General features: G+C 30.7%; 3 protein-coding genes across 8 annotated transcripts; 2 read left to right on the forward strand and 1 right to left on the reverse strand.

Annotated features, from left to right (window-relative positions):
* Positions 1 to 1005: 1005 nt before the first annotated feature.
* LOC105151274 (COMM domain-containing protein 7) lies at positions 1006 to 1784 on the forward strand. Its single transcript, XM_011064889.2, has 2 exons — positions 1006 to 1181; positions 1586 to 1784. The coding sequence occupies exons 1-2, from the start codon at positions 1133 to 1135 to the stop codon at positions 1756 to 1758; spliced, it is 222 nt and encodes a 73-aa protein (XP_011063191.1). The 5' UTR covers positions 1006 to 1132; the 3' UTR covers positions 1759 to 1784.
* Positions 1785 to 2927: 1143 nt separating this feature from the next.
* On the reverse strand, positions 2928 to 9922 carry Ripk5 (receptor interacting protein kinase 5). 6 transcript variants are annotated; one of them, XM_011064895.2, is made up of 5 exons: positions 7778 to 8280; positions 7183 to 7356; positions 4597 to 7032; positions 4172 to 4315; positions 2928 to 3163 (listed from the first exon to the last, which is right to left on the reverse strand). In XM_011064895.2, exons 2-5 carry the CDS (start codon positions 7304 to 7306, stop codon positions 3132 to 3134), a joined length of 2736 nt encoding a protein of 911 aa, XP_011063197.1. In that variant the 5' UTR covers positions 7307 to 7356; positions 7778 to 8280; the 3' UTR covers positions 2928 to 3131. The 6 variants fall into 6 exon arrangements, with proteins under 6 accessions (XP_011063197.1, XP_011063194.1, XP_087262522.1 ...); XM_011064892.2 differs by lacking the exons at positions 2928 to 3163; positions 7778 to 8280 and adding an exon at positions 9576 to 9922 and having other exon boundaries at positions 3318 to 4315; XM_087406396.1 differs by lacking the exon at positions 2928 to 3163 and having other exon boundaries at positions 3318 to 4315; positions 7892 to 8300.
* A 1171-nt stretch (positions 9923 to 11093) lies between these two features.
* Positions 11094 to 12345, forward strand: Bin1 (histone deacetylase complex subunit SAP18). The gene is made up of 4 exons (XM_011064897.2): positions 11094 to 11323; positions 11431 to 11537; positions 11898 to 12092; positions 12178 to 12345. The coding sequence occupies exons 1-4, from the start codon at positions 11252 to 11254 to the stop codon at positions 12269 to 12271; spliced, it is 468 nt and encodes a 155-aa protein (XP_011063199.1). The 5' UTR covers positions 11094 to 11251; the 3' UTR covers positions 12272 to 12345.
* Positions 12346 to 14489: the final 2144 nt, after the last annotated feature.

Consider the following 14489-nt stretch of genomic DNA (forward strand, 5'->3'; position numbering starts at 1 on the left):
TAATATTGCACATTACTTTATACAAAACGTTATTTATTGCACTATTATTTGCGCTATTAAATGCGCTAATTTATTATCCATTCTCTGTTCCTACATTTTAGGAGCAAAATGCATCTGTAATAATATAAAAGAAATCAAAAATTCAGAAAAATATTATATATGCCATTTCATAAAATATTATATTGGGTCATCTAAAAAGTATCCGCGGTTTTTGTCACTAGATGGTGTTGATGGTCAACCCATCTAGTGACAAAAAATCGCGGATACTTTTTAGATGACCCAATATATTAAATATCGTAATTATTCATATTATTTGATTTAGACTCACAATGCAATGATATATAATTGAAAAGATTATGACAAAAAGAGAAAGAATTAAATTCGTAACCAATGTGATGACTATACATATACTTAGTGCCAAGACACTACCGTGTCTTCAGATTATCCATGTATTATAATTAATCTGTGTATATTTTATGTTACATTTTTGTTTTAATATTTTAAATACATTATTTATAAAGAATAAATTACTTTATCTCACATACAGATGAATTTTTTTGACGGTCCAATTTTTATGTTTGCCATTTATACTCTTTAACCAATTCATTCGGTGTTCTATGTTTTTTCATAACTATTTTTGGAACTATTTTCATAACATATCCTTTTTTTAATGAATTGTTACAAAACGGTATTGTACATCCAACCATATTTCTAAAATAATTTCGATAATTTTATTTTTATCAATGTACGTTTTTTTATGTATCTATGTCGTTCAATGCTGTTGCATCTAACCCTAAAATTGACAGTCTGTTGGATAGACTGAGACCGTATATCTCTTTCTCTCTCGCAGAATTTCACTAAAATACAATATAATGTCATCTCTCGTGTGGCGCCACTCTGATTATAAGCTCTCTAGGTTGAGGTACTTCATAAATCTAGAGACTTTAGATTCCTTGATCCTTCCATAGTTCACCACTGGCACTGCCACTTCTAGACTTCCATTAACTTCCCACCTAAAACGTGGGTGAGTTTGTGGTCTACTCAGTCTGTTGTCAGATTTCGTTCTTTCTCTTATTGCTTATAATTACTTAATGATCCATGAATTGTAACGATAACACATGAAGTTCTGAAGATGGACAGAGGTATTAGTAAAATACTTGATATATCGTGGAGATTTGGAGGTGAGACAATAGCTGGAATATAAACTGAAACTATTATCGCTTGTCACATTATATTCTTAAGTTATTCATGTCACATTAAACTCTGAACGAATAGTATGTTATAAATACAAATACCTGAATTGTATTAATTTTTTATTAGACCTGTTAAGTAAAAAATAAAAATGTTCTATTTTTTAACTGTTATACGTTGATAATATAAAAATTATATGTATTTCCATTTTAAATCTTACATTCGATTAACTTCAGTAGTAAACAATTAATAAACAAAATAATATGATATAATTTGATATAAATTATACAAATGTTATTTCCAAAATTGTAATCTTATAATAGATTATATATTCTCACAATGTGATGTCAATTTCATTAATGAATAATTATGCTGTACTTTTCAATTCTTTTAGTGACTACAGCAAGTGATTGCGACAATGTTGCAAAGTCATTTCTACAACTTAAGTTATGTCTTGAGAATGATGGTATAGTCAAGAATGTGTTTACTGAAATGACAATAGGACAATTTTACAAATTTCTACATGATTTGGAAAAGGCAAAATGTAATCTTGATTTATTGCTGTAAACAAATATATGCAGATTAAGATATTATATGTAGAGATATAACCTATATTATGATGTACATTTAAAAGCAATTGTTTTTGAAAAAATTTTTTTATATTTTCTTATTATTTTTGTTATTTAAAACAAAAATATTTACTATCTTAAAAATTTTAAAAATATTATAAATCTTAAAAATATTACTATCTTATTAGAAATAAATTAAATTTAAAAATTTAATTTATTTCTAATAAGATAGTAATATTTTGATTAATATTCTTTAAATATCATTCGCCAAGATCCTAATATTATTCGTTTCAATAATTAAAACTTACAATATATCCCAAATAATAAACTGACATTATTTGTTATCATTTTAACATTAAAAGGACATTTAAGATGTCATTTTGATATTAAAACAATAAATAACGATTGCTATGTTTTAGTTTATAATCGCTAGGAAATTATAGTAAACATTAAGTTACATAGGAAATATTACAAATATTATTTGAATTTTTACTTATAAATTTTAATTTATATAAGATGTTGTATGTTTAAGTGCTGAACTCAATTGGAGCTTGAAGAATAAAAATTTTTCTTTATAAAGCAAAATTAAATAATTTACAATTTTTAATTTTAAATAATTTAATTTTTAATTTTAAATAATTTTCTATATTCTAACATTAGAATTATGAATTGTATTTGTAAAGTGCAATCCAATTTTATTCCTTATATTTTTTTTTAATTTTCATCTATCATAGCTGCAGTTTAGTAAAATTTTTATATGTTGTATTTCAAGTTTATAAATTTTTGACAAGTAATTAAATAAATATAATAAATAATTAAATAAGTAAAAGAATTTCAAAAATGTTTATAAAAAGGTTGGTAAATGTAACTTCGTTACATTTATACTAGTTTTTATTATTATTGTTCCAATATCGAGTTTTGCAAAATCTCTTTTTTAAACCGGTATAGAAATGAAGTTAATATATGTGTTATGGCCATATTACAAATGTTAATATATATATATAATAAATATATATGTATATAATAAATAATGGTCAGCTAAATATCTAATTCATAACTTTTTTAAAACATAGACAAATATATTCACCGTTTACGTATCATTATGACTAGGTTATAAATATTTTGTTAAAACTTAATCGAAAAATCGGAATTGAAAAGTTAAATAACTCGTACCTTAAGAGATTATTATTCCTCCTTTCTTTAGAAAAATATATACAGACTTCATACATTTATAGCGCTTTTTAATTAATAAATCGTTCTGCACATCATCTTCACATCTTCACATCTGCTTACCCAGTAATAAAAGAAATATATACAATTCATTGTTACAATCTCTTGAAACAATTATATTATCAATATCCGCCCAAATTTTCATGCAGGCTTGGTTGTGAAGACTGTATAATCTGAAAGCAATATATACAAATAAATTTCTCTAATCAAATATGAAAATCTTTCTATTCGTGAAATAATGAATGCACGTATTATCCATAAATACGTATACATTTATAGATGCGATAGGTTTTATAAGTAACAAAATGAATATGTGTCAACAGCAAATACAAAAGTGAGAAACTTTATTTATTCTTCAACAATATACATTTATGGTTAACCATTCCGGCTTTATTTCCCTTAACAAAATCATGTAGTCACAATTAGGAATATTAAGAAGTAATTTAACAATCAAAATACTTTATAGCAATAAATATGTTTTCATATAAAAAAGAAAAAAAAGATTTAACATATTTATGTTTTGTTAACTAATAATAAAAAGTTTGTATTATCAAATGCTTATATACATTATTCATTATAAAATTTGAACATTTCCATACAAGACTATAAAATATTTAAAATATAATCTGTTGAATATTTATTGATGATATACTATTTGGAATGACTTCGGCCCAAATTACTTTATTATTCAATTTTGCTACACATACGTTATATGTATTCTCTATGTGATTTTATAAAAGATAAAAAAATGTGATATATTTAAAAAATTAACTTGGACATAAAGTTCGTCACTTTAATACTGTGTTATAAAATATTACTAAGGATATCATCGAATCAATGAAAATGAGAATGATGAGCCGTATATCAAGAGCATTCCAAGCAATAAATATATCAATAAGCTATCTATAACAGAATAATAACATGACATTTTCAATCTCCTAGCATTTAAAATTCTCGCATTTGAACGAATATGTTAGAGCAGATACCCGTTTGGAAAAATTTGGTCTTGTGAAAAGGTCTTGCAACAGGATTGACAGCTCTAATAATCTTGCATCTAGGAGGAAGCGGACTGAATACAGCACCTCTTTGATTATTAGGCTCTGCTAATGCTAATGCAGGATTTGTTTGTTTGGATAATGAATTTTCTTGTAGTTTCTGTGCTCCTAGTTGCAAGGACTTGCCTCTTTCTGCTTTTTCCTGAATAGATTCTAACACAGGTTGAATAGCACCGAGCAATGGTCGCTTGAATGGTTCTGCAGACCAACATTGTTCCATTAACGTCCAGCATTCCTCGTCAAAATGTGACAATCTTTCAGGCCTAAGTCCTAATGTAAATATATTCGCTTAATACTTCATATAATGTGAATATGTAATAATAAGAAAGACTGAGACAAATAGGAACTTAAATCAGTAAATACTATCATCAGCAAGAATAATGACATACATTCTTTGCTGAATTAAATTAAAAAAGAGAGATTTGCATTATAAATATTAACATGATTTTTGTAAAATATAATACGAAATTGATTTTTTCTTTTCTTCAAAATAAATATATGTTTATAATATTTTGGTTCAATCTTTTCCTCTATATGTAATAAAGTATTACCTTTCCGTACGCTTGTCCATAATTGCTCCTTATTATGAAATTGTTCAAATGCGTATGGTAATCGAACCTTCCCAGCACATATGTACCAAAACAAGATGCCAAAGGCATAGACATCGACACTACTATCGTAATGACCAGACAGGAGTTCTGGTGCCATGTGGATCGGCGTTCCTACGATACTGCCCGACATCATAGCTTCGGTAATACAAAATCCGAGATCAGTTAATTTAGCTCTGTTTTCAATGTCAAGTAAGACATTCTTTAGTTTGATATCACGATGAACCAGACCTTGCGAGTGAAGGTAGCGTATTCCTTCCAACACATCTATTGCTATTTGTATACGTTCAAACCATGAAAGACCAGTATGTATACCACAGTATAAATCACGACTTAATCGATCAGTGATTAAGAGAACTGCAGTGCCCAATCCGAATCCTCCGCCGTACGATTGATCTACAACAGATCCGCGAAGTTTCACTATCCTTTTATGATCTGGTATCGACCTGGTATAATAAACTTCCATTGCGAGATCGTTCCAATGTCTCTCGTCCGGTGGAATAACGGATTTTACTGCGCATGGACCTGGTGCTCCACCCCAACCATCGCAAGCAAATACTACACCATACTGTCCTCTGCCAATCTCTTTGCCATAATGAGGAATGCCAAAGCGAATCGCATCCATCATCGATGTGGACTCCAATGCGAGTTTAGCTAATTTAGGTGCGTGGTACTTTCGTATAGCTATTCTCTGCTCCTCGGTTCTCTCTAGTTTCCCCGAATAATAATTCTCTAGAGATTTCAAGGCAGTCTGGAAAGCATCGTGCGATGATTTTAATTTGTCTCTGAATTGCGTGGAAATTGTCTTTGCCAATCTTGCTGCCGATAAAGAATTCAAGATATCGACAGTAACTTGTCTCCTCCAAGTCGCGTTCAAAGTCGGAGTGGGGGTCCATGGCAGCGGTAAAGATTTGAAGAGCTGTCTCAATCTTTCCAGGAATGAATGCACTAAAGATGGTGACGAATTATGCAATTCCACGTTGTATGCCGCGGAGAGTATTTGCTTTAAGGCATCGCTAGCTAGCAGGCTGCTATCGTGTTCGTAAGTCTTTTCGAGACTTATTAAACAACGTTGAAGAGTCCCAATAAAAGTTTCCCGAAGACAATTGACCGAATTTACGAGCTCCTTTGCGACTTTCTCGCCCAAACGACCTAACACGAATCGTTGAACTTCCGATGTCGCGACGCGAACAGTAACCGTCCACTCTGCTCGTTCACTATTGAATGGAACAGTCTGATATTGGAAAATATCATCGGTAGATTCTAATATATCGTCTTTCATCTCCTGAATAATACATTGTATTAATTCAGTCAATTCCATTTGCTGCTCATTAACAAGCTTCATTAGACTATCATAAAGTTCGTTTTCTTTTTGCTGGGCGTATTGTATCCTTCTAGGAGTGATCTGTATTTTTCGTGCCATGTCAAACGCACTTAAAATAAATTTACGTAGACTGATCGTGTGTATTTCATTCAAATAAGTACTTGCATTAATCAAATAGCTTTGCAAGCAGGCACGCGTAAAATGCAAAACACGGTCCGTTTTTTTGCATGAATCCACTAGATCGCTTGAATTATTATTAACGTACTGCTCGCCGACAAGCCATGTTAATTGATGAACTTCCACAGACTCTTCCATTCCTAGAAATCCTAAACTGCTTAACTGATCCAGCCACGTTAGACCGAGTGAATTCATTTTGTCAATATTAATACTATCATCACTTTTTGACTCTTTAGACACGCTCGACACTTCTATCCGACTTTGCAGGCTATGCTGCTCAGATTCAGTCAATTCTGCATCTGTGCCATCCAGCAAAACGTTAGCTAATGACGATATGAATAAAATTGGATTGTAGGGATAAGTCTCTTTTAAATCTCTCAATTCTTCCAAATTTTCCTCAGTCAACGGTTGTTCTCCAAGAGCATAAAGAAAGATGGGTAAAATTTTCAATAGACCTTTAGCAAGAATTGTTATTACACCATTGTTGGGGACAACAAATATTTGAACACCTTCTTTCAGTACTGCTTGATCCAACTTCACTTCGAGAACTGTAGGACAATTGATATCTTCGTTCATTGACTTTTCTAGGTCTTCGAGAGGAAGTGTGCTCCATGACTTTTCGTTTGCCTTTAACGTTTCGACTACCTCATACTCTAAACCTAATGTGAGACTAACATGATTTGTATGACCATAAGTAATCTTGATCCATCTCCATGAATCGTTAGACAGTGGTAAAATATCAGCAGAAAGCAAATTGTTGACCAGCGAAGCTTTGGCTTTATTGTCTTGTCCAAAAATAATTATTGCAGGAGAATTATTAAGAATGTGTGTCACTCTGTCCAAGGTCAAAGGTGGCAGCAATTCCTCGATAATATTCTCTACAAAAAATGTCATATAAATATCATATATCTAAGATTCATTAGCAGTATAAATATCATATAATTAGCATATATCTAAGGTTCATTAGCAACATAATTTATAGGATCTTATTTATCAATTTAAAAAAAGTATCAAATATAGATAATTACCTCCAGGAAAAAAGTTTTCAAGTTTTATTACTTCTAATGTACGCTGCGTTTCCTCAAGTATATGTCGTAGCTGATTCCTGTTCCTCTGATATCTCTTAAATTCTTGTGGTAAATTGCTTACCATTTTTTCCACGTTATTTTAGTCATGTATACATTCCAGAAAATGATCATACCCTATCAACATTATTATACAGTTAATTAAATCACAGAAATTATGTCCATCAATACATATTTATATAGAATCAGACTCAAAAATATAAGCACTATGACAATGTGTTAAACATTAGGTACATGTATCAGTATATATTCCTCAAATTATGAATGAAACGTAATAGGTTATAACGCATGCATGCAAATTTATCACTTCGTCAGCGGCAGTACATATATCTATGCTACGGTCAGACGCAGATGTAAATAATGTTCTGAATCACGTCCGAGAATAATACTCGCGTTCACAAGACCGTCGAAAAATTCCAGCGATAATCAGATGAGGATTGAGGATACGATTCCTCCCGGCAGCGACCTAAACGACTTGTCATCGTTTCGGTCGAGACGAGCATGTTTTCCGCATGATCGAGACTGATGCTTAGCTCACCAGTGTATGATCTCTCGCGGTTATAGTCGCGCGAGAAGAGGATCGCCTGGTCTGTCAGGTCATCTGAGCACAGACAATCCAAACGATAGTCGCTCACACGAGATCGCCGCTTACCGCATATCGAGACCAAAACATACGTCGTCGACGCATGCTGTCGACTGAAGACACTGAAGCGCGGACGCTTCCAGACGCTTTGAGATTACGAGCGGACGAACATGCCGTCAACGTGACGCGCTGTGCGCCCTCAGCTCCCTGTGCTCTTGGCCATTCTTCAGCAAAGAAAGCGCGAGGAGCTGCGCGATAAAGATGCATGTCCACTTTAATTAATTAAACTATTTTTACGCATCCATGCGATTTTATTTTTATCCACATTTTTATCCGCACCGTATCTATGGGACTCGCGCTTTAATAGGAGCCGTTTATCAAAAGAATAAATATCTGTTGCAAAAGAGGGAAAAGCCTACACGTGTCACCGTTAGTTGTTAAATTAGCTGGAATTCCATGGCGAAAATATCAAAAAAAATCGGAAAAAAATTAGAGTGTATAAATAGAATGCTTCTATCAAATTTACTTTAATAATCTTGGTTTAATTTAGTGTTTATATCTTTTCCTAATCCTAAGAATTTGATAAAAATAAGGAATGAATTGAACCGCGATTAAAATTATCTTGCTAATGCCCGTTTCTACCAATATAGTTTAACTTTAATTTCGGTTCAACTAACTCTTCACTTTTTTCTAGTTTTAAGAATAAGAAAAAGATAAAGAATCAGTTGAACCGAGATTAAGATAATCTACATTAAAAACGGGCCTAATTGATGAAACCGCTGTAAGTTGAACATAAAGAAACAGTAACAAAAGTGTAAGTAAAACTTATTATTCTAGGAGGCAAAAATTGAAAACACGAAATATAAAAAAAAGGAGCGTAAAAGCCTCTTTTATATTTCGTTGTCTCTCAATTTTATCTGTTAAAAACTTCATTTTCTTCTTGTACACTGAGAGAAAAGTATTTTTGATTATAATTGCATGATAAAATAATGGAGTTTGAGACTCCATTTTTATATTTTTTATGTTATTGCTGCTATAACATATTAGTATAATACAATAATAATCATATATGTATAATTCTCTCAAACATGAACAAATTTTATTATTTAAAATAATTTCAAAAATATTAATATAATAAAATATCTTAAGATACAAGTGATAATAAGTAAAATAATCATTTATTATAGTAAAATCGTAATTGTAATAAATTCGACTATTCTCTTAAATATATTTATTATTTATATACTAATAATAACAGCTAAAAAAAATATGAAAAATCTAAAGATTTTAAAGCAGTGCATATTATGTGATTATTATTAAGTACAATTAATTATATTTGCGTAATTAAAATAATTATATGCAGTTGTCCTCTAAAAATAACTACAAATTATAGATTATGATAATTGCAACTATTTCTTTTCTCGTAATGCATTCGATTTACACTCCAATTTTTATTTTCGCCAGGAAATTTTGAATCAATGTTTCGTGACTTCAATTGAAAAAATATCTCTCGATAAATACTTATCAGTAAAAACCGATTTTAGAAGGATTATCCCGAACGTTCTATTATTCGATCTGATTAATTATAACTTTATAATTATACAAAGTATTCTTGGTCTCGCTCTCTCGACTTTCTATGCTCCAAATATTTCAGCGATTATTAATGATTTAGATATATATTTATTAAAATTTATAGCCTTACAGATATAAACACAAATATCATGTATATATAAATGTATAATCGATGACTTACGAGAGCTATTATCTTTTCAATGACTGCTCTTGGCGCGACTCCTCGGTCGCGATGTTGAAACTTTATTAAGACACAAACTATTCTCTCCTTCTTCATCGTCCGATTGACTGAATATTTCTATCCGATTAGGTTTACCACCATCGTCACTGCTTAAATATTCATTTAGAAATACTTTCATGTATTACTAAATGCGAACGTATCAATATAAACCTTCATTTCAGTTGGACTGGTGGGACAATGTACCGTTCCGTTAATTATGTATGCGTTAGCGTCACTCGTCGCGATTAGGGATAAGTACAACCAAGAAAGGAGAACGTAAACAAGACTCCCTCATTCGTACAGATAATGCTACGAAGCGGCGATATACTCTTTGCGTTCTCTTTAAAAAGAAATTGAGCCTTCTGTATAGACTTCTATGCTAATCTTCCTGCTCTATTGAATTCCTTTTTGTTTTTCCAAATCAATTCATAAGCGAAATCTGCAAATAAAAGATAAAAAAAGAAATGTTTTTAAAGAAAAGTTGCGAATCTGCTCGGATAGATACAGAAGCGCTGTTGCAAAAAATCGTTCTCTTTGGATGACTTCAACCGAAGTTTGAGTAATTTAATCGGTGATTAATTAATAATTGGCATGCGAAATTTCTAACTACATCTCTAACGAAAATAAAAATCGAAGAGTAAGTCGAATGTGAAGAGAAAGTAAAAATGTAATAAAATTTCTTGCCTCTTAAAAGCTTCGTTTATGCTTTTATTCTGTTATACATTTGATTTACACTCCGATTTTTTTTTTCAGGAATAATACAAAATTCGTTGTCGTTAATTTTTTTATGTATCAAATTACAAAAAAATGACTATAGAAACCGATCAAAATCTGCCGTAACATTAATCAGATAAATATAATATATATTTTTTTTGTTACAAAACGATAGATTCTGCTCGATTTCTGCTGGCTATCTGCTATAAAATTATACAATCTGACTATAAATATTTCTTGACAAATGAATCTTCAATCAAGTTAATGGAAATTTTGATATATCGACGTCAATTCCGCATGAAATATTTAATTTACACAAACGTCGTTAGTCCATTTTTTATTTTGTTCTAGTCAGCAATTTATATAAAATTTCATTTTTTATTTTTGTATAATAAAAATGTATGTAAAATGTATTCTCAAATTTATTTCTTAAGAACATTTGTTTCTCAAGAACATGTGCATTTCACATAAAGTAATCGAGCTTCGCAAATACGCAAATAAAGCAACATATATACACAGACATAAAAAATAAAGTGAAAAATATCGTGAACCGCAGACGTAATCGTGAATCATCCACGCTTCATTTCGCCCGAGAGATTCCAGTAAAATCTGCTCGATAAAATTATTTTGTTCTCATTACGTCCTACATGTATATACATCTGTTGATCTGACGAATAATCGCCCCGACGATTTCGTGGAAATCTCCATTATGCTATCAATCATTTCGAATACTCGCGCGGTGTCGATAAGATCTCATGGAAACGGCCTTTCACCCTTTTAAAACATAACCAAACATAACCTCTGAAATTGCGTGAACCCGCCATATTTTTCCTAAACAGACAATCACACGATTTTGACATTTCTTATCGTTTCTCATTAAAGTAGAGCGATTCTTTTATCAGTCTTATTTCTGATTAACTGAAATGGCATCGGCTTTGGAATCTATGGTAGTTGATGAGAAACAGCTCCCTGAGAAGCCGGTAGACAGAGAAAAGGTAAAGCGGCGAGACGATAACAAGTGTTTTCCAGAAATGTTTTTCTCGTGGATTTGAGTGCTTTTTTTTTTAATCGTAAATGCGATAATATTACACTCGCATTTCAGACATGTCCGCTTCTACTGCGAGTATTCTGCAACACTGGACGTCATCATAACATAATGGAGTATAGTAGAGGAAATGTGCCTTCAAATGAGTTACAGATATATACATGGTATTATCATTATTTATAACTAGAGAAGAGATTACAAGATTCTATCTTATTAAGATTCTTGATAATTTGATCAACTCTAAGATTAATCGTCAATGTGCTCATTGCTTCCTTTTTCTTGCTTTTTATCACTTTTTATTTTGTCTTTTTTCCTCTTATTCCATTTCTTTCTATCATCTGTGATAAAAGTTGACGAAATTCGAAAAAGTTAAGCAATACGTAACAAAAAACATGATTAACGATAAAATAAAGTAAAGATTGGAAAGAGCAAGAGATAAAGAGAAATAGAAAACAAAGAACATATTATAAATTAGCCTTTATATGAGAAGTCATTTCTAATTTTAATTATTTCTCTGTATGAAGGATGGATGCAACTTTGCGAGAAATTACAGGCTTGGTTAAGGAAGTAAACCCAGACGCTCGTAGTAAGGGAACATACTTTGATTTTTCATTAGTGACTCCTGAGTTACGTAATTCTGGTTATCGCATGCGTGAGATTGGTGTTACATGTTCTGGACAGAAAGGTGCAGACGATAACAAAACTCTAGCTCAGGCAAGGTAATACAAATTTCAATTAAAAAATTGATTCTTTTTTTTATAATCATTTACATATTATCGTGTATATGTTTTTGTACAATTACAGATTCACAATAGGAGATTATCTTGATATATCAATAACACCGCCGAATAGAATGATGCAACCAACAGTTAGACGTGGTGGTTTACGTCAATATTAATTTAATAACTTTAATGTTTAAGTTTCAATAAGAACATTTCTTTTATAAGTAAAATAAAATATATTCTTACTGAAGATTTTCCAAACTTTTGTATTTATAAATCGAAGCTGTCCAGATTAGGTACTTTTGGTTTGAAATTGAAGTATGTAGATTCATATCTAATACTGTTTCTATTTCTCACTTTATTGTTTTGTCATAGCATGTGACACTCGGTCTCAGAGACATTAGTCTTGAGAAATCGTTAACAGTTTTTTACTTGTATCATTCATTATGTTTAAAAATATTCTGTTACTAATATTATAGTATACCATACTATCATTTATAATATATTCAACTACAAAAATACATGAATTTTATATACAAGATATATGTACAAAAATCTCAGACTTCTTAATTATCTTGAAAAATAAGTATTTCTCAAAAAAACGTTTCATACAAAAGTTATAAAATTTAAAATAATCTATTTACTAATCTTATCATTTTGATCTTATCAGTTTTTTTTTATGGTGTCACCGAGGTCAAATTGATTTTTTTTTTATAAAACGCATTTTTTATTTCGGTGTCGAGAGCTTTTCAAAACTATAATAAAGTCTCTTTTTCAATTGGTATTTTTCGAATTATATGAGACTTGATAGTTATTTAAGATAGTCTTAAATATAAGATTTCTGAGGCTGATATTCATAGTCGATTCTTATACTTAAGACTCTTAAATATTGTTTTAAGATGTCACGAACCAATCAGAAGTCAGTATTCGTAGGACGGTATTCATAATTTATTCTTATTTTAAGACCGTTTTAAGTAATGTCTTAAGATGCTAATACGGCTGTCTAATTAGTTAATAAAAATGTATTTTTAAAATGTATTTAAAACGATCTTAAAATTAGCACGGACTATGAATACCACCCTAAAATTGATTTAACTGTAATAATCGATTATGAATATCAACCTAATTTTTGACTTTCAACTACCTTCAGTTCAAACGACTCAATGCGTCGCGCCGCGCGTGGCGCGCTTGTCCGATCGCCATGACAGTTTCGAGCGCGTCGGTTCCAAACGCGGATGGAGCACGAATTCTCCGCAATAAATAGCGAATTTTACTCATTAAAAGTGCGTTGATGTGTCGGAATTTACTGCTAAAGGAAATCCGTCTGCAATATCATGGCCTTAGATGCTCGTCTATTGACTTAATGACAAATCTGCCATAGTGCGTACATGATAAAACGGACGAGTGCAGTTTATATATCCGTCGTGTAACAAAGTGAATTCTACCTCGTATTTTCGCGTATCGTGGACAATAATTGCGGAGTAGAGTCGTGATTTTTGTGTTCGAAAATAAATCATGCGATCTCATCAACTTTCGAAGTTTGTTCAATAGTGATTAAATACTGATCGTACTTCCTCGGATCATTTCTTCGATGAAGCTACTGATTGTATAGCGTTCCCAACAAAAGTGAAGTTTGCGATGAGTTAACGGAGCAAATTGCAAATCCTGCATCGCTCTTTGCTGGTGAGTGAAATTGAATTGATTGGTAAAAATGAAGATGAGGAGAGCAATAACCTCTCCCAATAACCTTGACGTATATTATTAGAAAGCTGTGACCCTGAGTTACATTTAATCGGTCGTTTCTTATTAAAAAGTTATTAACAAAATAAGTTACTAAGAAATATAAATAAGGTAAACGCTATTTCAAAAGGATTATTACACATTTTATCCTTTACTTTAAAACAAGTATATATAAAAACTTAAGAAAACGTAAGATCAAAAATAGATTTAGAAAAAGTAGATATAAATTAATTAAAGCAGAAAATATATAAGTATAAATTTTAGGTCACGAAATATTCTCTGTTAAATTATGATTTTAATGGATTCCATGTATCCATTAAAAAGTTAATTAAAATTATTTGTGTACAAATTGATTACATTTTATTTTTTCTAATATTATTAATTTCACTGAATTTAATACATTCTTCAAAACGTATTTTGTTAATAACTTTTTGATTAAAAAACAACCGTTGGTTAAAAATTCCTCAAGGATTCATAATTGCAACTATTTATTATATTTGAAAAATACTTTTCATGGATTTCGTGAAAAAATTTATATCATCAAATATTATTAAAATATTCAATTATAAGCAATAAATTAATCGAAATTTAAAGATTAATGGTAATTAATTAAGGTATGTTAAATGATAATTTAAATGTTCAAATTTTGTTAAC

The sequence above is a fragment of the Acromyrmex echinatior genome, chromosome 5 (genome assembly GCF_024713525.1).
Source record: "Acromyrmex echinatior isolate Ae372 chromosome 5, ASM2471352v2, whole genome shotgun sequence".
Classification (NCBI taxonomy): domain Eukaryota; kingdom Metazoa; phylum Arthropoda; class Insecta; order Hymenoptera; family Formicidae; genus Acromyrmex; species Acromyrmex echinatior.